The 21,372-nt window shown below is 55.2% G+C and overlaps 10 protein-coding genes across 10 annotated transcripts; 4 read left to right on the top strand and 6 right to left on the bottom strand.

Moving 5' to 3' along the window:
• Positions 1-312: 312 nt before the first annotated feature.
• On the top strand, positions 313-1,577 carry BO80DRAFT_451889 (uncharacterized protein; the record flags this gene model as incomplete). Its single annotated transcript, XM_025721912.1, has 6 exons — positions 313-325; positions 755-777; positions 880-1,020; positions 1,087-1,121; positions 1,161-1,351; positions 1,441-1,577. 6 exons carry the CDS (start codon positions 313-315, stop codon positions 1,575-1,577), a joined length of 540 nt encoding a protein of 179 aa, XP_025579273.1.
• Positions 1,578-2,000: 423 nt separating this feature from the next.
• BO80DRAFT_373208 (putative DNA repair protein Rad26) lies at positions 2,001-4,678 on the bottom strand. The gene is made up of 2 exons (XM_025716555.1): positions 4,062-4,678; positions 2,001-4,008 (listed from the first exon to the last, which is right to left on the bottom strand). Exons 1-2 carry the CDS (start codon positions 4,542-4,544, stop codon positions 2,140-2,142), a joined length of 2,352 nt encoding a protein of 783 aa, XP_025579274.1. The 5' UTR covers positions 4,545-4,678; the 3' UTR covers positions 2,001-2,139.
• A 66-nt stretch (positions 4,679-4,744) lies between these two features.
• cds1 (phosphatidate cytidylyltransferase) lies at positions 4,745-6,964 on the top strand. Its single transcript, XM_025713936.1, has 4 exons — positions 4,745-5,292; positions 5,355-5,727; positions 5,787-6,580; positions 6,634-6,964. Exons 1-4 carry the CDS (start codon positions 5,134-5,136, stop codon positions 6,667-6,669), a joined length of 1,362 nt encoding a protein of 453 aa, XP_025579275.1. The 5' UTR covers positions 4,745-5,133; the 3' UTR covers positions 6,670-6,964.
• Positions 6,965-7,977: 1,013 nt separating this feature from the next.
• BO80DRAFT_441174 (putative cyclin) lies at positions 7,978-9,314 on the bottom strand (the record flags this gene model as incomplete). The annotated part of the gene is made up of 5 exons (XM_025721177.1): positions 7,978-8,360; positions 8,412-8,739; positions 8,787-8,915; positions 8,967-9,048; positions 9,097-9,314. 5 exons carry the CDS (start codon positions 9,312-9,314, stop codon positions 7,978-7,980), a joined length of 1,140 nt encoding a protein of 379 aa, XP_025579276.1.
• Positions 9,315-9,527: 213 nt separating this feature from the next.
• Positions 9,528-10,819, bottom strand: BO80DRAFT_421595 (uncharacterized protein). Its single transcript, XM_025718641.1, has 3 exons — positions 10,680-10,819; positions 10,622-10,626; positions 9,528-10,559 (listed from the first exon to the last, which is right to left on the bottom strand). Exons 1-3 carry the CDS (start codon positions 10,790-10,792, stop codon positions 9,844-9,846), a joined length of 834 nt encoding a protein of 277 aa, XP_025579277.1. The 5' UTR covers positions 10,793-10,819; the 3' UTR covers positions 9,528-9,843.
• A 129-nt stretch (positions 10,820-10,948) lies between these two features.
• Positions 10,949-12,483, bottom strand: BO80DRAFT_170410 (putative fructosamine-3-kinase). The gene is made up of 2 exons (XM_025713937.1): positions 11,243-12,483; positions 10,949-11,171 (listed from the first exon to the last, which is right to left on the bottom strand). Exons 1-2 carry the CDS (start codon positions 12,175-12,177, stop codon positions 11,075-11,077), a joined length of 1,032 nt encoding a protein of 343 aa, XP_025579278.1. The 5' UTR covers positions 12,178-12,483; the 3' UTR covers positions 10,949-11,074.
• Positions 12,484-12,577: 94 nt separating this feature from the next.
• On the bottom strand, positions 12,578-15,683 carry BO80DRAFT_431514 (armadillo repeat protein; the record flags this gene model as incomplete). Its single annotated transcript, XM_025720749.1, has 3 exons — positions 12,578-13,567; positions 13,618-15,335; positions 15,383-15,683. 3 exons carry the CDS (start codon positions 15,681-15,683, stop codon positions 12,578-12,580), a joined length of 3,009 nt encoding a protein of 1,002 aa, XP_025579279.1.
• Positions 15,684-17,138: 1,455 nt separating this feature from the next.
• phoB (regulatory cyclin phoB) lies at positions 17,139-18,936 on the top strand. Its single transcript, XM_025718642.1, has one exon. The coding sequence runs from the start codon at positions 17,423-17,425 to the stop codon at positions 18,629-18,631; it is 1,209 nt and encodes a 402-aa protein (XP_025579280.1). The 5' UTR covers positions 17,139-17,422; the 3' UTR covers positions 18,632-18,936.
• Positions 18,681-19,228, bottom strand: BO80DRAFT_170414 (uncharacterized protein). The gene has a single exon (XM_025713938.1). It carries the CDS (start codon positions 19,005-19,007, stop codon positions 18,729-18,731), a length of 279 nt encoding a protein of 92 aa, XP_025579281.1. The 5' UTR covers positions 19,008-19,228; the 3' UTR covers positions 18,681-18,728.
• Positions 19,229-19,281: 53 nt separating this feature from the next.
• On the top strand, positions 19,282-21,055 carry BO80DRAFT_499192 (putative tRNA-specific adenosine-34 deaminase subunit Tad3). Its single transcript, XM_025724176.1, has 3 exons — positions 19,282-19,546; positions 19,594-19,645; positions 19,702-21,055. Exons 1-3 carry the CDS (start codon positions 19,450-19,452, stop codon positions 20,993-20,995), a joined length of 1,443 nt encoding a protein of 480 aa, XP_025579282.1. The 5' UTR covers positions 19,282-19,449; the 3' UTR covers positions 20,996-21,055.
• Positions 21,056-21,372: the final 317 nt, after the last annotated feature.

A 21,372-nucleotide genomic window follows, 5' to 3' on the forward strand; every position in this document is an offset into this window, starting at 1 on the left:
CTAATTCCTAAATAAAAGGAGGTCCTAGGATAATTAAGGAATTTATACTTCCTTTTGTCCCAGGAATTGAACCACGAGTAGATTCTACTACTTTCTATAGTAGTACTGGATAGTGGATGTGCGTGGCAAATTGACACCAGAACATGCCTGAGGCTGCGGTACCAACTGTAAGGGTCGGACGTAGAATATTATGCTTTAGGTTAACCTACAGAGAGGCGAGCTGAGAAACTTCTTACTAGGTCTGAGAATCTGTCAAATTTTCACATGACCTTGCAGCGAATGTTATAGAATTAGAAAGTCTGCGATTTGTGCATGGGTTCAGGACGTAAAACTCAACTTGATACACGCGCAAAACAAACAGAAATAACGCACTAGTCCCAAAGATCAGCCTAATTCTCGGGAGTGGCGCTGAGAAACTATCCAAGAGTGTAAGTGTAAATCGTGTAGAAGCCGCACTTGACCACCGCTGTACCACGATCAGGCTTGTCGGACCAAAGAAATGTGACACAATCCTGTCGACCCTGGTTCAATCGGTGAATTGAACAAACTGCGTGGCCGGGAGGCCCTGGGCCCAGGCGGCGAGTTGGCTGACTAAAACTGCATGGAAGCGACTGACATCCCCAATCTTCGGAGCTCCAGATGTTCCGTTCCCTTTCTTTCGATAGCAGTACCTGCCGCTTCAATGCATCTTAAAGCGACAAAATGCTCCAGAAAGTATGATCTTTCTTAAATCGGTCTTCTGTATCCTTTCAAGTCCTCTCTGATCTCCACCTTGAGGTTAGCCGGCAGTATCCATCTTCACAAAACTTCAGTTTGTGCAGAATATCTTATTCTTGCGGATGATATCGGGCGCTTAACGGACTATAATGACTATCTCAGTTTCCTATCAAACAGACAGACCGATTCAACTTGGTATTGCTGATACCCGGAAATCATGAGTTTTACAATGGGACTTTCACGGCAGGGCTGGAAAAGGCTAGACATCTTGAACGGGAGCCTTCCTTAAATGGACGATTAGCTGTTCTTCATCAGAAATGATTTAATATCCTAGGTTCTTCTATTACAATTCTAGGCTGCACACTTTAGTTGAAAGTACCTTGTGAATTGACAAATATCGTCCGGTCAAAGATCAAAGATTTTTAAAAAAAAAAATATTGAAGGCTGTCAGTCGATGACCATAATATAAGCCATGATTCAGATCTCGCTTGGTTACTGGAAGAGATATATTTGATACATAAGGAAAATGAAAAGGCAGACAATCCGAGTAAAAAGAGGTCTATTTCTGTTGTGACATACCATGCTCCTTTACTTCAGAGGACGTCGAGCCCACAACACGCCCAGACCCCTTGGAGTGTTGCCTTTGGGACTGATACTCTATCACAAACACCAGATGGAGTGAAAGCCTAGGTTTTCGGGCACACACATCATACCTGATCAAAGCGGGAGGGGTAAGAGTTGTGAGTAACCAACGGGGATATGTGTTGCCTTGGCACAAGTCGAAGACGCAGGATAGGTTTGACTTGAGAGCGGTTATATGTATGAAGGTCTGCATGTACTTTTCAGTCTCTAGCCTGTAACCATATCAGCTAAGTCTCGCCAATAGCAAGCACTTTCATTCCAGCTCATCAGATAGATGGACTAGGCATCTATCTTGGCATCAGCTGTCCGCTGGGTTTGCGATCGAAGGATCTCTCCATCACCACCTGTACTAGCTTGTGTTCTATGACCCTTGTTCTCCCTCCGTTCACTGTCATTATCAGCTCGTGGGGAGCCTCTCATTCTATCTAGAAATCGAACTCGGTCCTGATTCATGGTCCGACTAGAGATGCTGGCCAGGTCCGGATGTGGTCGGATATACGAATGTGTTGGACTGTTGATATATTCCTTCACCCTCTCTTTCTCAACCGACTAATCCATGTCGTATAGCGCGTCTGAAGGGTCATTATTGGTTTAATCAGGCTCAAAGTTTAACAGAATGTAACACTATGTATATTTCTAACAGCTAAGGTATATATGTAGAATAATCGGTCGTATATCATGACTGCTATGCTTCGTTGGTATCATTGTGAGTTGTGTGTAAGATGTTGCAGACCTGCCGTGTCCAAACACCGGGTAGATGCTATCAAATAATTCTGTAGGTCAGGCCTCGCCTGACTTCTCCTCCTGTTCGTCTGCCTCCTCCTCCTCCTCCTCCTCATCCCGTTTCGCGTTGGGAAACGCCTCGTACAGCGCTTCGGCTTCCTGAGGTGTCACGGCATCATCGAGAATCGAATGGGCCATTTCGACCGTGTCGTCATCGATCCCTGCTTCTAACACCAGTCCTTCGCTAAACGCCAGTCGCGTCAGGACTACGAGGAACTTTTGCTTCCCGCCGGGGACCCGGCAGAGTTTGGCCTGCAGATCCGCGTGCTCCCGATGTCGCTCGATCACACCGTGGACGAGACATATCAGTCCGTTGACCAAGGCTGAGTGGAGGTCCTTCTCCGGCGGTAGGGAGTAGAGGGCGTCTAGCTCATCGTTTGCCACCCGGATTAACCGGGCCAGCACGGTGGGGTGGGAGGCCAAGATCATGCTGCCGTGAGTGCTGTCCGGCACCCGAGTGTTGAAGGCAAGGCTGGTGAGGAAGGCCAATGCTTCCAGCCGCATGCTGCACATCTCGCGCGCCATATACGGTTCCTGCCCTTCATCGAGTAATAGTTGTTCACTGAGAAGGTTGGCGACACGATCCACGATGTAATTCTCGATGGTGTTCTGGACGTCCTCGCTCTCCTGGACAGGACCGAACGAGTCGGCGCGGATGCTGGTCGATAACAAGCTTAACATTAGGATTATGTCATCGATGCGCTGCGAGCAGTTCAGCATCGTCAGGACAAAGTCGTAGCGAACCGGCCGCCAGAGTTCAATCATATCCCGCTCCACATGCAAACGGATGCATGCCATATCGTATAGGAGACTGAGAACTTCTGTCGAGTCGACCAGCGGCTCCAATTCCGATAATGGGGTCTTTCGCGCCCGGCCCAGGTTTGGTCGCGAGACGGGTGAGTTGTGAAATCGGGGAACTGCATTGACTTCCGCCGATAGTTGCAAAACTGGCACCAGATGCTGGTACACGTCCCTGTCAAAGGCCTGTAGGTCTTCGGACACGAGGAACCGCATGATGGATATGAACATTGGAACAGGCTGGAAGTACTTCTCTGCCAAAGCGCGAGACCACAGGGATATGATAGCTCGCGCATATTCCACCATGTAGTTCCCCAGGTCAAGCCTTTCAGCCGTCTCCAAGAGAATGGTGGAAAGCATGCGCTGTGGCTCTGACGGGAATGCCAGTCCAGCCATGAGCTCAATGTCGGGCTTACCGTCCCGCGATGTCCTGTGGTTCATGAGGCGTCTGATAACACTCGGATCCATAGGGAGGGTAATCTCTTGTGGTCGAGCTTGATCCGGCACCGCATCTAGCATTGCATCGTCCGACAAATCTTCAGCATGTTCGACGGGAATAGGCTCCAATTGTGGGCTGAACTGCAACGGTGTCGGGCTGTCCTGACTGGCCTTTCGTTTCCTTTTCCCTGGTACGACTGGTGTAGCGCGCTTCGAACGCGCCGATTTGCTGGGAGAGACTGCCAGGATTTCATCATCATCGAAGCCGTCGCGGAAAGGTAGAACCTTCGCCTTTTTGGGTGTTGTTGGCAGTACTTTCTCCTCTGCTCGGCCTTTGGCCTTCAATTGATTGGCGCGCATGGACTCTTCGGCTAGGTCTTGTCTAAGAAAGGCGTTTTCCGTGGCGAACATCTTGCCCTCTGCACGAGCAGCTGCCACCTCTTCCTCGTGCCTTGCCGCCTCATCCTCCATTGCCTTTCGCAAGGCTGCTAGTTGACGGTCATAATTGGCTGCTAATTTGGCCTGATTGGCCCGGATGATAGCAATCTCGCCAGTTTTGGTTTCGGCCATGGATTTAGCTGCAGCCAGCTCTTCCGCCATTTGCTGGTGTCGTGCGGTCTCCAACGCCAGCTGTTGAGACGATCAGTATCAGATACCCTGCAGTATAATCTCCCGACGCTCACCTTTTCACTGAGTTCCGCGTAGGCCTTGTGAAGTTCTGGGAACCGCGAGGCGCCTTCTGCTTCTTCCTCGATCTCCATGGGGTCTGGAAGATCCCCATAGTCATCACCGCCTGCAGAGGTATCCTTTTGCTGATGCTGAACCGAAGCAGCAAAGGTCGCAGCCTGGTCCAGCGCAGCATTTGGCTGGATCGGTACTCCATCATCCAGAACCTCGGCGTCTAGCTCTCCTATGTCCCAAACATCGTAGTCGTTGCTCAATCCGGTGTGTAAGGTAGCATTGGCGACAACGGAATCGAGGTTCAGGTCGGAAAAGGTTCGCGATGTTTTGGCCGAGTCAATGAGTGGCTGTTGTTGTTGTAGTAGTTGTTGCTGGGGATTCGCCTGAGTGGCGCGATATGCGTTCTGCTCCAATTGGAACAAAGTGCTGGGAGGGAGGTCGTCGAAGCCATCGTCGGAGAAGAACTCATCGTCGTTATCTTCCATGCCCTGGGATGGACGATCGCCATGAACGGAGGATCGGGGAGAAAAGGAGGGGAAATGGGGGGTGAATGGGGCTGGATGATTAATGGAATTAATTAAGGGGACTTTGCGTGAAATGGAGCAGCGGGAGGAAGAGAACTGACGTCGTGTTGGGGAGAGAAATCCAGATCCAAGTTGCTGCCTCACGGGATCCGCTCCTCCTCTTCTTCCTCTTCCTCTCTTCTCTCCTCTGACTTCTTCCCTCTCAACAGTCCCTCTCAACTCCCCCTTTTGCACCAGTCAATCCCATCCCTCCAGGGCTTGCTGCAGTTCTGCTCGAGCTCGATAGTGCCTGACCACCGCTGGTCCTCCGTCCTCCGTTCCCGGTCGCTAGTATTTCACATGAATTTTCGCTAGACGACGATCACTGCTGCTTCGCCTGCGCCTTCTCATCTCCCCTTTCCCTGCCTCTCTCCAGCCTGCGTGATCCATCTTGTCTAGTCAGCCTATTCCGAGCGGTTCTCTGGTCTCGCCTCGCCAATCGACCTGCTCCCCGCCGCCACAACTCGCGAAGCCGCCGTGCTCCGTCGCCCTCCCCTGTACATATTCCGCCATGTCCAAATCGCGTCGGAACGTCAGGTTCCCCCGTCGGATGTCCAACTCCTCTGAAGGGCGGCGCCTGAGCATCTCCGATGCCAGCGACATTCTCTCCGACCCGGGCAGTCCGGTCAAAGATGGCAGCGTCACGACGCCTGCCACGATCCCCGAGGAGGTGAGCTGCGAGCCGGGAAACCCGTTGGGATGCTTGTTGGGCAAGGCTGACATGGCGACCAGAAATCCGAGAAGCCCCAGTTGTCCGACTACGAGAAGAAGAAGCAGACCTTCATTACGCGCACGATATGGACCTTTGTGATGATCTTCGGGTTCTTCATCGCCATGTTTTCCGGCCACATCTACATCATCGGCATTGTCACCGCTATCCAGATCGTCTCGTTCAAGGAAGTTATCGCCATTGCCAACGTGCCCAGTAAGGAGAAAAACCTCCGCTTCACCAAGTCGCTGAATTGGTACTTCCTCGCTACGACCATGTACTTCCTGTACGGAGAGAGCGTGATCTATTACTTCAAGCATATTCTTCTGGTGGACAAGGTGCTGTTGCCTCTCGCGACTCACCACCGGTTCATCAGCTTTACGCTCTATGTCATGGGTGAGTGCAGCTCTCTGCGCATTTACGCTCAGTTCCTGGTATACTGACAGATCGTCTAGGCTTCGTTTTCTTCGTCGCGTCCCTCCAGAAAGGCCAGTACCGGTTCCAGTTCACCCAGTTCGCATGGACGCACATGGCGCTCTATTTGATTGTCGTTCAGGCGCACTTTGTTATGAACAACATCCTGGAAGGCATGATCTGGTTCTTCCTCCCCGCCTCTCTTGTGATCACGAACGATATCTTTGCCTACGTCTGCGGTATCACCTTTGGTCGAACCCAGCTTATCCAGCTGTCGCCCAAGAAGACGGTCGAGGGATTCCTCGGCGCTTGGATCTGCACTATCATCTTCGGCTACTTCATGACAAACATTCTGATGCGCTACAAGTACTTCATCTGCCCCGTGAATGATCTTGGAGCCAACGTGTTGACGGGCCTGCAATGCTCGCCCAACCCCTCCTTCGTGCCCCAGCCCTACCATATCCCGGCGTGGACCGGCGTGGACAAGACCTTCTATATCGAGCCCATGCAGTTCCACATCCTGGTCTTCGCGACCTTTGCCTCCCTCATCGCGCCGTTCGGTGGCTTCTTCGCCTCTGGCCTCAAGCGCACCTTCAAGATCAAGGACTTTGGCGAGTCCATCCCGGGTCACGGTGGTATCACCGACCGCATGGACTGCCAGTTTATCATGGGCTTCTTCGCGTACATGTACTACCACAGCTTCATCGCCGTGTTCAAGGCGAGCGTCGGCGACGTCATTGAGGCCGCCATCAACGGTCTGACGGTCGACGAGCAGCTCGAGGTGGTCCGGGGTCTGAGCAAGTACCTCTATAACCAGGGTACTGTCTCGGAAACGGTAAGTCGAGAGCCCACACCACAATCGCCTGTCCCCCCACTAATGATCTACAGATCCTGGACTGCCTGAACACCGAGCTTCGCCGGTAGGCGAAGCCATGATGACCCATCCTTATTCCCGTATCTCCGTGATGAAATCCCCACCTTCTCTCTCCTCTTTAATCGCCGGGGGTCAACCACAGTTATGAATACCATACATACACCTTATAATCACCTCTTCTTCAACATTCTCCGGGGTGTCTGACACGACACTCAGGAGCCTTTTGGAATTGCGCCCGTGTGCAGTGACATCCTGCATACGTCTCTCTCACGCTTGCTACTCGTATCTTCTGCCATCGCATTGGGTCATTGGTGTATACATGTTTTTCAAGGGGCAAAAAAAATACAGAAGAGGAATCTATAGTCAGTCAGGTCAGGTCCAGAAGGGTTCAAGAAGGATGGATGGGTAGGGAGGAACGGACAAAAGACACATGACTGACATGACATGAGTCCTATCGGTAGTTATAGTGTTATGTTATAGTCACCGTGTTTCTTTCCTCTCACATTTCCTCTAGTCTAGCCCCTCTACTTCCTGTCAATCTGAGTACGGAGTATATGTACTTTTGTTCCTCTTTACTCGAGTCATGTCTTGAATCTGAGGCTTATACCGTCTCTTTTCTACTTTCAATTTGATGGAATAGACCATACCTGGTATAGTAACTAGGTATATGAGACCACCTCCATCTACCTCAAAATACTTGTAGTGACCGTCTACGCATAAGATGGCTACTGTTGCATGAATCCAGTTTGGGGTTGAGTGTTTTGTAGGGGTCTTTCTTTTCATTTCCATTAGTTTCCTTTTTTGGTTTATGTTTTGGGATTTGCATGGAGCGTTGAGTACTCCGTATATTGTCTGAGATTCTGATACATTTAACTTTCTCTCTCTTTCTCTGTCTGTGTCTGCGTCTCATTTATGGAGAATTATATACCAGTGTTGGTCGAGCAGCTTCTTCTTCTTCTCTTGCCCCGCTGCTTCTCCGTTTCCTTTCGAGCCAGCTCGTGAGTCAACATTCGGCTTGCGTGTCTGCCTGCCTGCTCCCGCTCCTGTCCTTACAATCTTGTCTGGCTTTGAAGCAACGTCTGAGTACGAACACCCAGTAACACTATCCGGATCCGGAAAGGGAATGGCTCCTCAAGACCTATCCGGACGTTGTTGATGAATGTCCGTGCGACATCGACTAAACCGGGGTCAGGCCGCTGTCTGGATTCGGAGGTGCGCGAGCACTCGGTGGTATTTACGCTCGCCAGAGTAGACGAGACGTGTACTATGCAGCAACCTCTGCGGAGCCATGTCTTCGCGGTTGGACGCAGCACAGCTATCTGTTGCCATGTCATGAAATTGAGTGTCGTAAAATCGATTCACTCTTCCACCTCGTACTCTTCCATCTCCACTTTGAAATACTCGGCGACATGGGATTTCTCGGCATCGGCGCACTCCGGGTCCAGCATGAAACGCACGGCGCCGTCGCGGCCCTTTTCGGTGGCCTTGGGACGGTCCCCGTTTGCAGCGATGGGAGTGAGAGGGTGCAGTTTGGCGGTGTCTTTGGCGGCTTTGTCGCCGTTCGCGGGCTTGCTGTCGCGTGGCTCAGGGACCCAGTTCGTGTACCGAGGGAGTTTCTGGGACTCGACTTCGGTGTTTAAGGGAATACGGACCGTGAGGAACCGGTCTGCTGGGAAATGAGGCCCGACGGATGTTTGGGCACGGTTGTGGGTATAGAGTTCTAGGAGGTCGAGGAGGGTTTCTTTCTTCGAATTAGCTTGGAGCTTGGTTTGGGGACACGTGGACGACTTACCCATCACTTCTTCGCGACTCGTCTTCCACTTCGCATAGTCGACGCCCTTCTCCACCGCCTCGATGCGCCGATCAAGCAGCCGACCCGCCAATTCCAAGCAGCTGAACGCCATGGTGGACGTCGTCTGCTTGATGGGCGCATACGTGCGATAGAGATCCTGCGCGATGCGGTACGCCAGGCTGGAGACTTCCGATTGCGACGTCAGCCCGTACTGCCGAGCGAGTTTGACGAGTGTCTTTTGCGGATGACGGGTCCGGAAGTCGAAGCCGGATGCCTCCAGCATCAATCTTTCCAGACCAATGATGCCTCTCGCGTGCACTTCGAAGACCTGGTTCAGTTAGTGGGTAGCTACAACGACGTTAGGAATCCTCTCACTGGATTATCGGGCGCCATGTGCTCCTGCGCCGGCAGCTTGAGGTTGTACGCGGCGCAGACAATCTCGCGGGACCGCTTCAATGTGTCCTCGATCTTGCACGCCGTAAAGAGAGCAGCCGCGGCGGCGTCCTGGACCAGTCAGAAGATATTAAAGAGATAGACAGGACGCAAGGTAGGTACCATATAGTTGTACTCGTTATCGGGATGAACGAGTCGGAACTTGTGATAGTACACCACGGCCGTGTTAAAGGTGCGGATCGGGCTAACTGGTTAGCTAGGCGCAGTGGAAATCAAACGCATTGATACATACAGGTAGAGAACGCGCCGGATATTATCAATCCACGTCACGCCTTGTAGGCGAAGGGATTCCTCGCGCAGAGGATTGACCCCCATGGCGGCAATACATTTCTGGATGGTCTGCTCGAAGATATAAGGCTTGGCCACCTGGATGAAGGACGGATGGATGGGAGGCGGGTCCGGAACGACAGAGTCCGGGGAGGGCGCCTCGTCCTTCTTGTCGGGGGCCATGCTGGAGAGCTGTTGCAGGTAACAGCGAAAGAGGAGCGATGGAGAAGAGGAGGATGGGATGAATGGATGGATGCTGATGCCGCAGGGACGAACGGTCATTGGCGGCCAATCTGGAGTCATGTGATGGACCGCATTTTCATGGATGACGGTGCTGACTAACCGGCCGCAATGCATGCATAACATCACTTCAATACATCTCTGATAATTAGAGTGCTTGCATTAGTATGGTTGGCAACTACTAGTACTAGTACTATATATATTTCTCTACCACCATCTCTCTCCACGAACTCTAGTATAGTACTGTGAATCAACAAACCACGAGACCAATAGCAGATAGTCACCAAGGAGATGCCCCAGAATCACGAAAATCCACAGCACCAGGCAGGCCAATGAAACAACGAGCGCAAGACGCGTCGACGTGACTGCCGTGACACCCTTCACAGATCTATGAGGATCAGATCCGACAGATCTCATCTCACACTGCATCATAACCGATCCAATCGAAGTGACGTACAACCAGTGAGGCCATTCACGGAACCCCCTTCCCCTCCCTCGTAGCCCTAGCCAACCAACTCTCCGCCACATCATCCGCATACCGTTTATAGATAGGCAGATAGTGCTCCGCCTCACTCGTCGTCTCCTGTATGCTCCTCCGTTCCTTCACCGCAGCCAGCCACTTCCGCCACTTCCCCCAAGCCTCCTCATCCTCCCCGCCCTCCCCAGGCCCCGGAATCCCCGAGCCGCCTTTATACTCATCGAACACCCAGAGCCGGAGCGCCCACGGCGCGAGCACCACATCCGGGAGCGTGAGCTCCTCGCCCAGGAAATAGGGCCCGGCCGGGTGGATCTCCCTCGACCATTCCTTCAACGTGGAGAGAAACTCCTGGCGGGCTTGGTGCAGGCCTTCGATCCCGCGGGTGGAGGGCTGGTACTGGAGGAAGCGGTGCAGGGAGGGGATGATGCGCGAGGTCACGTAGTCGTTCCAGATGCGGCACCGGGCGCGCTGGTAGGGGTCCGTGGGGAGCAGCGGGGTGTGGGTGGGGTAGGCCTCTTCGAGGTATTCGAGGATGACGGTGGATTCATACAGCGGCTTGGAGGTGTCGGTGGCAGGGTCCGGGACGGAGATGGTGGGGACCAGCCCGCGCGGGTTCAAGGCGAGGAAGGAGGGTTGTTTGTGGTAGGGATTGACTTCGATGTATTGGTAGGGGATTTGCTTTTCTTCGAGGGCGAGCCAGACGCGCTGGACTGAAAACAAAAGAATTAGCGGGGGTGAAGGGGAGGGACGGCATCCAGATGGGAGAATATACCAAAGCTGAGAGAAGTCAGTGGAGGACCGACGAGATGCGGAGATGGCGGGGGACTCACGGACAGAACCAGCCGGCATACAGCTTCAATGGCTGCTCGGCTTGGTGTCGCGCAACCAGCGCTTTGGCAGGGCCGGTGGCTTCGGGGTAAATGTCCGCGTCTGGGATAGCCATTGTGCAAAGGGGTGAACTGGGGAGTGGGTGGATGGGATGGGATGGTCCGGTGGGCGGGACGGACGTGCTTTTATAGTCCGGGGAATGTGACGGGGCGATGGTGTCATGGGATTATTAATGCCACCACAACCCCGCAGAGGGGATCAGATGGAGAGAGAGAGAAGGAAACAGATCAATTGCAATTCCAATCATAGGTAGTCGCCTAGAAACGAGCATTCAACCAGACGTAGCTGACATCCAAGTCATTCTAGCATCCCCCGTCCGTAGTCCAGCATGGATGAATTAATCCCCATACTTCCTCAGTAACTTCTGCATAATCGACACGGCCCCCGATCGGTATCCAGCGCCAAAGATCGCGTGGTGATTCAGATGATGATACCTGAGCGGTCAGCAACGTCTCCCACCACCACCACCACCACCACCACCACCACCAGCGGACAGGGAACTCACAGCTCGTACAACCGCACCCGGTCCTCATACTCCTCCACCGGCTCGGTCTTCGGCACGATCTTGTGATAGGCGGTGAAGAACGCCGACCCAAATCCCCCAAACATCCGCATGATCCCCAGGTCATACTCGCTGTGCGCGTAGCATGCTGACGGATCGTAGACCACGTCTCCGGCCTCCTCATCATCCTTCCGACCACTGCCCACAATGTGACCGCGATCCGCATTCCCGCTCCAGAGATCCCCATGCACCACGACAGGCGTGATGCCCTCCCCATTGCCATCCCGATCGTAGCCCAGATGTCCGTCCCCCAGCAACGCCGGGACCACCGTCCGCGCCGTCCGCTCCACCAGATCCCGCAATCCCGCATCGCGCCCATTCCGGATTTCCGACGTCTCCAGGATGGCGAGCAGCCGCTCGTGGGCGTAAAAATCGGCCCACGAGTCGCGGTACCGGTTGGGCTGTTTCGTGTCCCCGCAGAACGTCGGCACAGGGAATCCGAACCGGCGTCGTCCCGTCTCAGGATCCGGGGGGGCAGGCGTCGAATGCAGCTTGCCCAGTCGCTGTGCCAATGACACCCCGCCCCGGCCCCTCACCCCGAGGTCGAGGAACTCGGTGGCCAGAAAGAAGCTCGTCCCCGAGCCTTCTTCCAGCGGGCCCCAGGCGAGGGCGCGGGGACAGAAGCCCGGCACCGACGTGGCGATCGCATTGAGCGATTCATACTCCCCGCGGAACATCTCCTCCGCAGCCTCACCATCCGCAGAGGTCTTGACAAAGTATCGTCGCTCCTCTTCCCCCGATGCGTCCGGGCTGGGCACCGTGGCTCGGATGGCACCGGTGCTGGTGAAGCCAGACCCCAGTCCAGCGGTGGACAGGCTGGCGTTGGCGGCATCCGGGATGCCGAGGGCACGTAGCAGCGAGGCAGGCACAGGAGCCATCGTCTCGGATTGTCACACGCACGACTGGAGATGGGAAGAGGCTTGGGGAGGGGAGAAGAGGAAGCAGGACCCAACAAGCCCGCAGACTGGCCGGAAACCGATTTCAGCGCCCACCAGCCGATGACGTCGCCGGTCACGGCGCTTATCGATAAGATAAGCCCCAGCTGCCGGTCTTATCGGGCCAGCCTCGGGGGGCGTCAGGATAGACGAAGACGGAAGAAGGAAGAAGGATCATGCAGATGGCATCAAATAACAAAGACGATAAACAGTCATCATCTACGATAGTGAGCCGGCTCTTTATACACGCCCCCAACGCCTCCCATTTTGCCGGGACCCCATATATCCATAGCTCCAAAGTGTAAGAACAGCACGCACACCACCAAACAGACATGCAGCACCGCTATGCGTGCGTCAAGGAATTTACCAAATCCTGCGCCGTCCGCGTCCGTTCTCGCACGTCCAGGTCCGGATCATCGCCCAGGCTGGCCAGCCGATCCATCACCCCCATCGCCCGTAGTCGGAACGCCCGTTCTCGACAGCCCTCCTCCTCGCTCGCGTCATCCTTATACGTCAGGTTGATCACCACCCACACGCAGTTGGTCCGCACGTCGCGATGGCTGTGGTTGAAGTACCCCATCAGATAGCGCAACAGGTCCCGATGCGACACGAGGAGCTGCCGATGCCAGGGGAGGCCGGCAGCCAGATGGATCATGACGAAGGTAACCGATACCAGAATCTCCGTAGGGACGCTCAGAGCCCGGTGCCCCGACGCCTCCCTCCGATGCGGAAGCTGGATCGAGCGGGGCCGGAGCTTGTCCGCCAACGCATCCAGAATCAGGTCCTGCCCGAGCGTCTTGAACAGGTGCTCAATCATCTCGGATGCCCCAGGCCCGCAGATGATATTCCGCAACAGGTCGAACGTCTGTTCTTGCACCGCAATATCATCCTGCCGAGCCTGGGTCGTCTGGTCGAGATTGCCATGCAATGCCAACTTGCGCCGCCGCGTAGCGTCGGGGAGGAACATGTCCAGGCTCATCTTGGACGGGGGCATGGTGTCCGCCATCTTCAAATCCTCGTCGTGCCCGGCAGTCTCCATCGGGTTCAGCAGGTCCACCTGTTCTCGCGCAGAGTTGGCCCGGCCCATCCCGACGCCGCCGTTGTTCTCCATGTCTTCATCCAGTCCTCGCTTCGCCAAGGCAGTGATCGGATCCTGGGTGATGATCTGCCTGATATACCCGGGGCCCAGCCCCTCGATAATCCGGACCTTGACGTCGTTGGTGGAATTATACGCCACGTGTTTCAGCGCCCACAGCGACTCAATGCGGAGCTTGGTGCTGGGAGAATGTGCGTGCTCGCAAAGCGTGGGGAGAATGTCCGCGGAAATAATCGCCTACGCCAGTTAGTGTATTTTCTGGAGATAGCAGAGGCGACAGGACTCACCTCCTTCATCGGACTGAAATCCAAGGCCAAGTTACAGATGACCTGCGTTGCGGCGATTTGCACCTCGATATCGGGGTGTTTAATCAAGACGAATAGGGGCGTCGCCACACCCGCGTCGATCATACTTGTTCTCAGAACACTGACTGAGCGCGTCAGCATCCGTGCGGCACCACAAGCAGCCAGCAGAGTTGGTGTTGGATTGCCATGGGTAGCAGTGTTCTTAGGCGATGTGGTGTCCGCCAATTGATCATCCGAGCACGGTTTCAGCGAATCAATGATGTACGGTACCACGCCATTCTCACAGACAGCTTTGCGATACTCGTCCTTGAAAGGGACTAGAGCAGCTAGAGCCTTAAGAATGTTCTCGCGGTAGCGCATGACATGGCAGTGGATAGGAGAAAAGCCAGGGGAACCCAGTCGACACTCCGCCGGCAGGGATTCGGGGGGACTCGAGGCACTATCTTCGCCTTCGGCATGCCACATCGGACGTATAGCCTCTTGCACCGGGTTATATGTTTCTTTGAGCAGTTGAGAGAGCCGTTTAATAGCATTTCCGTCGGCGGCGTGCCTCTGCAACTCGAAATCGTCGATCACCAGGGTCGCAAGCACGAACGGAGCCTCTTCACGAAGACGCTCACTCGAAGGAATCAATCCGCCGTATTGCACCCCGTCGTCCCCAGTTACTTCGTAGTCCTTATCGAGCATGCGTATTAAGATAGGTATCAAGACGTAGCATAGCATCGAAACTCGTCGCTTTTTGGTCAGGCCCAGACGGAAGAGAACGGTAACCAAACGAGCCGCCATCAACCGGACCATGCCACTTTCTGTGCGGAGGATATACAAGAGCCACGGCACGATGGGGTTTTCCTCGTCTTCGGAAGTTGGAGTGTCGTAAACCGACATCGGCGTCGAAATTGATTGGCTGTGTCGGCGGTGATGGGTGGTGCCCTGGTGGCCCAAAGGCGGAAAATTGGGGGTGTTGGCCGGAGACTTGTTTTGCGCCAAGGGGACTGAGGGCAAGAGGTGCTCCAAGGGACTCGCGCCGGCATGGCGGGGGACGGCCGAGCCTGAAAGATAGGTTGAACCCCACGGTCCCTTTTTGATGTCTGTCGGTGCGAACTCGGGTAGCTGCTTGGGAAACACCGTAAGTATACCCGGCGACGAGAGAAAATGTTCGGCGCGCCACTTCGAATGCTCGATTATGACTGTGATGGCCCGAAGAATAGGTGCCAATTTGGCTCCAGCCGGTGCAGGGGTCGGCAAAGACCCGAGCGCACCAGATTCCTGTACATGTGCTTCTGCACCAGGAAGCACGAAACCTTGAGCCACGATGAAAGAAGCTACCTTCACGGCCAAGGCATCTAAGACTCCGCACTCGGCCAAAACTGCCTTGTGGGTTTCCTCCGTGCACAGTTTCCCGACGAGAGACGCAGCAAGTTCAATGGCCGCTTGATTATGGTGGTTACCGTAGTCCTGGCTCAGGATGTGGGCTAAGCAGGCAATGTGGTCATTGGAGAAGAGTAGGTCGGCCAAGCGCGTGTCCTTGGCCGAACTCTGCAGTGGTAACCGATCCGCGATGTTGTTTAGGGTTCGGAGAATGGGGCAAACGAAGAACGAGGGACATTCAGGCGCGGAGAGGATCGAGAGAAGGGCGGAGAGGATACCACTGGAGAAGATGGGGGAAAGGAAGGCCGCGCCGCCTGCTCGAGCATCAGTTCCTGTCTTGGGGTCGAGTACCCGATCGGCCAGAGCGTCATGTTACTACCTTGTGCCAAACTCCCCAGAATAATAACCGCCTGCAGACACGCTTCGTCCTCCGACGACGTAGGATAGCGAAGCCTCGAGCCCCCGCTGTGCTCCGCGGAAGCAGGTCCTTTGCCGGAGGGCTGCCGGGCAGCCAGGATGTTGGCGAGCACGGGAATGATCCCCCATCGTATCCAGGACTCTTTACGTTGATCATGACCAATTGTCTCGTTCTTCAAGCTCCGGAGGGCAGCTGCCTGAGCCGACGACGAGTCTGCACTCTGAAGTTGCAGCAGGAGTGGAGGAGCCGAAGCGCGAGTCATGGTCCGGAGTCGCCGCCTCCCGCGGGAGGGCACTGGGATCGATTACGTCGGAGAATTTAAAGAGGGTAGCGCTGCTCGCGCGGGAAAGGACTGAATCGATCAAGGAGGGAAGCGACTGGCCAATGTGTGGGACAGGTAGGTTCAAAATCTGATGGCCGGTTGGTTGGAGAGGGGTTTCGTGCAGCCAGCTGGCCGGGGGCGATGGCTCAGGCGATAGGATGCAACGGGCGTTGGAGCTGAAATGAGCGAGCAACGGATTGGGTGAGTAACCACGAGCCACGGTAATCGGGGCTCCGGGACGGTCTATTGGATGAAACAAAGCAGAACAAGATGGCAAGCTATGTACGAAACAGATCGACAAAAAGAATAGCGAGGACGTAGGGCAGCAGCTGTGCACTGGGGGCCTGGAGACGGACCGGAGCGATGGAGCTCTGGACTTACGCAGTCGGTCGTGATAGTTCGCTGCCCGGGGCCGGCGTCCTACCGCTTTCGGCCGGCTCCGTCAGGTGATGTCACCTGATGGCGGCTGTTGAACACATTGGGCGTAGTTAGTAAGCTGACTGGGCTGACTCAGCACCTGCTGGAGGACCGAACACAGCAGCGCCATCATGTGACTCAGCCCTATAGGTATTTCCAATGTGTCAGAGCCCAGAGAGGGTCGGTACTCCAGAGGTACTCCATAGTATCCGTGTCCTGCTGCCCACGGGGAAGAAGTCCATGAGAGACTGGAGAACGGAGAATGGAGAAAGGGTGCCGGGTGTCACTCTGAGCCGCCGGGGAGTTGGAGAGAAGTTGGAGTACCTGGCAACGGACAGCGGCCGGTGTAATTGGGGCTGACAGGAACTCGTACTGGGTATCGCATGATCGATTGCAGGTGACCGGCAAAAGGGATGCGGGAAGGAAGGGGGGTCCCTGGATCCAGGAGAACCTCTGGTGGAAAAGGGAGGTATTGGGCTACCACCAGAAGGGGGTATGTTGCCCTGGCGGGTTAGTACTCTCGGAGAACTCATGAGCATTCGATAGGATCATAGGTCTGTGTCACCGTCACCTGAGGACTACCTCCAATAGCCAGTACCAATAGTTTCTATTCCCCCGAGTACGGAGTACTAGTTCTAGACTCCGCCTTCCGGATCCATACATAGTCCTCCGTCCTTTCGTACTTTACATACCCTTGGCCGTGACCTTGGCCTCAGCGATTCAGCGTCGACGCAGTAATCAATCGTTTCGCCGAGACGCCTCCAGACAGGGAGGCGTAATCCCGCTGGCGCTAGGCCGGGATTGGCGGCCCCAGCGGGGACTCCCATTGGTGAATGGCAGCCAGCTGGGCCCGTTCCCTGCTTTGTTCCCTGCGTTATAATACCGCCCCGTACCGCCCCATACCCGGGCCGGGCGAGTGAGAAAATTTCTCCAATTGTTCCCCTCTTCGTGTCGGATTTCCCTGGATCGGCGTCATGGTTATATGATAATTCTCGCTAGTCACAACGTATCTACTTCCTGTTTGCTGCTCGACTCTGTACTTAACTTCTTCTTCTCCTTCTCCTCCTCCTCCTGCCCTCCCCTCCCCCGCCTTCAGCCTCTTTCCTCCTCGAAGAGCTGAATCCATCCACCCCCCCGCAGATCACGATGCGTCTGTGCACGCCACCTTCACCCCTCGCAGCAGCACAAGGTTCCGCAGCGTCTGCCAGCTCCGTTGCACGTCGTTCAGTCGTGCGCCCACGTGGTGGCCTCGTTGGGCGGAAATGCTAGTTTCGTCGCCTTCGCCGTCCGCCGCCCTGCGACCTTCCCCCTCCTCTCCGTCCATTGCTCATTCTCACCACTCTCACTCTCATTCTCGTTCCCATTCTCACCCCCAACCCCCCCTCCCGTCTTCCTCCTCCTCGTCTTCCTCCCCTTTCGCCTCCATTCCTCGACATCCTTCGCATCAGCATTATGAGCCCCCCGGGCCCGCTTCTGCTGCTGCTGCATCCAATCCCCGTTTTGAACCACAATCCTCCCGTGCGGCCATCGAAGAGCTTCGATCGGCCTTGAACCGGCACACCGTTGGATCGTCGCCCCCCGGGCCCTCAGGGGATTTCCCTCGCGGTCGCATGTCCGCTGGGCTGACCTCCTCTGGGGGCGGAAGTAGCACCACGTCTCATCCGCCTGCTGACGCCGCCATTCCCGCCTCCAATCCCACGCACCCTCCTCTGGATCGTCCTACCAATAACGTGTCCGCCTCTGCCGTTCCTGCAGCCTCCGTTCCCGCCCCGAGCTCTCAGCCCACGTCTACCTCCCCGATGCCTGCCCCCAATAGCGCCGGCTCCGGGTCCAACAAGCGTAACAGCCCCAATGACGCCCCTGCCGGCGATGAGCGGGCAGCGGGCCTGGGCCACGCCGACCTCGAAGGTTCGCAGACGAAACGAATGCGACCGGACAAGCCCGAGGTTAAGTTGCTGCCGCAACGTTACGAGTTGGCGGATCCTCGAGATATTGTTGTGTTGATCTCCAGCATGCTGATGGAGCTGATCCGGTTCAACGATAAAATCCCTTTGAACCAAGGCCGCTTGACTCGCTTCCACTCGCGGTCGCCGCCACGGATCTCAGTACAAGACTACCTCCAGCGACTTACCACCCACGCCACATTGTCGCCCCCGATCCTCCTGAGCATGGTCTACTATATCGACCGCCTCTGCGCGCTGTATCCGGCTTTCACCGTGTCCAGTCTGACGATCCATCGGTTCCTCATCGCGAGTGCCACGGTGGCCAGCAAGGGCCTGAGTGACAGCTTTTGGACCAACAAAACATACGCTCGGGTGGGCGGTATCACCATGACGGAGCTGGCTCTCCTCGAACTGGAGTTCCTGTTCCGCGTGGAGTGGCGCATCGTGCCTGAGCCCGAAGTGTTGGTCGACTACTACAAGAGTCTAGCCGAGCGATGTGATGGGTATGCGATCGCACGTGATAGTTGATCCTTTTCCGATGCGACACATTTTCAGTGCCCGTGTGTCACACGAAGATTTAGATGGCTTGCATATATTTCTGGGCTTGGATGGTGCGAGCTAGGGCTTATCTGGAGGTTGTGGGAACCCGATGTGTTTGTACCAGTACATATAACACACATACACGGACATGGAGTTGATGTTGTTTCTGCATAGTTTGATGGCGGGGAGCGATCGATATCCTTACGGCTGGTGTTGTTTCTTTACTTTCATTGCTTTTTGTGTCCTCGACTTCTCTTTCTTCCTTGCTTTTTTTTTGATTTTTTTTTTTTTTTTCGCGGCTTGCACTCTCCGGCTGTTTGCCACTAGTATACACCCTGTACAGAATCCACTCACCCAAAATCATTTACGTCTCGGACGATAGATGATACCATGGCCCACATCGCCCACGGATCCGCTCCAGTCATGCTAGTGTCTAGTGGCTAGTGTCTCACTTTCTACGGAATACTCCGTAGTTGGCCTGTATTTTCTTGCCGTGAAGAATGACGTCGACACTTGCCCCGGACTAGTCCGGATCTAACCCGGCACTTAGGGCTTAGGTTATAGGGCACAGGGTCCGCCGTTCTGGTGACTGCGAAGTTATTCCCGACTTCTCTCGGACCGCATCTCCCCATCTCGACCCAGACGGCGCCAGCTGATCTCCGCTCGATTGACCCCGAGATTGAAAGCATGTCGTGACGAAACCTACCCACGTTGCATCATTCAGATACTACTCGTCATCCCCTGGCCCCTCCCCACCCGCAACCCCTCCATATAAAGACATCTCTCCTTGCCAAATCCCCAACCCAATGGATGCAGAGGAGATCCTTCGCGGGATCAAGCCCCTCGTGGGCCAAGTGACCGCGATTCGAACTGTCCAGGAAACGCGCCCTCGCGAGGACTATGGTGCGTCTATCTCAAGCGGGTTCACTGCAGCATCTAATATCTCCCAGCCGACGCCTACGTCACGGAAGTCAATGTGAAATGCGCCTCCAAGGTGATCAAGTGAGTTCGCAGATCTTCCCCTCCCTCCCTATCGTCAATTCTCATTAACAACCCAGAGTCCTGGACTCGTCCTTCCCCCGCGACTCATCCCAGTCATTGAGCCACCTCCGCCGTTTCGCCAAACACAATCAAGTCCCCGAGCACCTCCGTCCAATCCTCCTCCGCGAGGGCTCCTCCCCAGCGCAAACCATCTTCGTCCTGATCTCTCCTCCTCTCCCTGACATCGAATCCCTCCAAAATGTCCTCTCACCATTCGCGCCCCCGGACATTCCCACAGGCACCAAACTCACCTTCCACACCGTCCGCATCCCCCTCCAACCGCCCCTCACCACAGCCCAAGCCGACGCATGGTCGAACACCATGTGGCCGGTCGTCTTCAACCCATCCGCACCCCGAGCCATGATCGCCCCACCACCGCAAATCCTGAGCCGGGCCCGCGACTCCATCCAGCCCAAGGCCGGCCGGTATCTCGCGCTAGCACAGAGAGTCGCCAAGGAGGCAGAACAATCAGGACTAGGTCGGCGCGTGGGCGCTGTCGTCGTGGATCCGGATCTCGAACACCAGCTCGAAAACGAAGAAATAGACATCCACTGGTCCGACGCGGTAGTCGCAGTCGCAGGCGACGGGAGATATTCTCGCACCGCGGTGTCCGAACCCGGCCCCAACCCCGCCAGCCAGACCTACAATCCCGACCACGAAGGCGGACCCGAACTCCACGCCCTGATGCGCGTCGTGGAACTGATCGCCAGCAAGCGTCGCGAAGACCGACCCGGCTCATCATCCACCGGCCGGCCCTGCCTAAACCATCTCGAGACCTACTTCCTTTCCCAATCCGACGTAACCCGCCCCGACGACGACTCCAAGGACCCCTCCCCCGTCCCAGAAAAGTACCAGAAAACCGAAACCTCCTTCCACGCCATCCACAAACACCCCGAGCCAACCGAGAACGACACCCCCACCACCGCTCGCATCCGCCCCCGCTCCCAGGGCGGCTACCTCTGCACCGATCTAGACGTGTATTTAACCCACGAACCCTGCATCTGCTGCTGCATGGGCCTCCTCCTCTCACGCTTCCGCGCCGTGATCTACCCGCGCAGCGCACGCATGGTCTCTGGCGGATTAGCCTCTGAACCAGTCCTCAAGCCAGTGCCCGTGGACGAGGACACCAGCGCCCCCGAGACCCAGGATCCAACCCCAGACGATACCCAACCTAAACGGGAATACTACGGTCTCCACTGGCGCAAGGAACTGAACTGGCGTGCTCTTGGATTCGAGTTCGTCGAAGATACCGTCACTGAGACTGATAAAGAGCCAGAGGGAATTACAAAGGCTGTCGAGTTTCATGCATAGTTGCTACTAGATACATACATACATAAAAGCATCTACATCACAAATCAAACAAGAACTGGCTTTATATACGTTGTTCTCAGTTTCATGTCCCTGAGATAGTAAGACAGTGAGTGATATACCATATAGAACTAGCCGAGTATCCAATCAATGTATGAGCACACAGTGCAAGACATCACATAAGGGATCAGCAAAAGGATGATGGGTGATGATATACTCCTATTCTGACCGTTTTCAGATCCAGATATAGGTTTGAATGAAATGAACACACCACTTGTGCGGTTACGGGCAGCGTACCAGTCTGCCATTTGTCCATGATATTTACTCGCAATGGTAACTGGTTTGGATGAAATGTTAATGAAGTGCTGGAAGTTCTTTGG

The sequence above is a fragment of the Aspergillus ibericus genome (assembly GCF_003184845.1).
Source record: "Aspergillus ibericus CBS 121593 unplaced genomic scaffold BO80scaffold_4, whole genome shotgun sequence".
NCBI lineage: Eukaryota > Fungi > Ascomycota > Eurotiomycetes > Eurotiales > Aspergillaceae > Aspergillus > Aspergillus ibericus.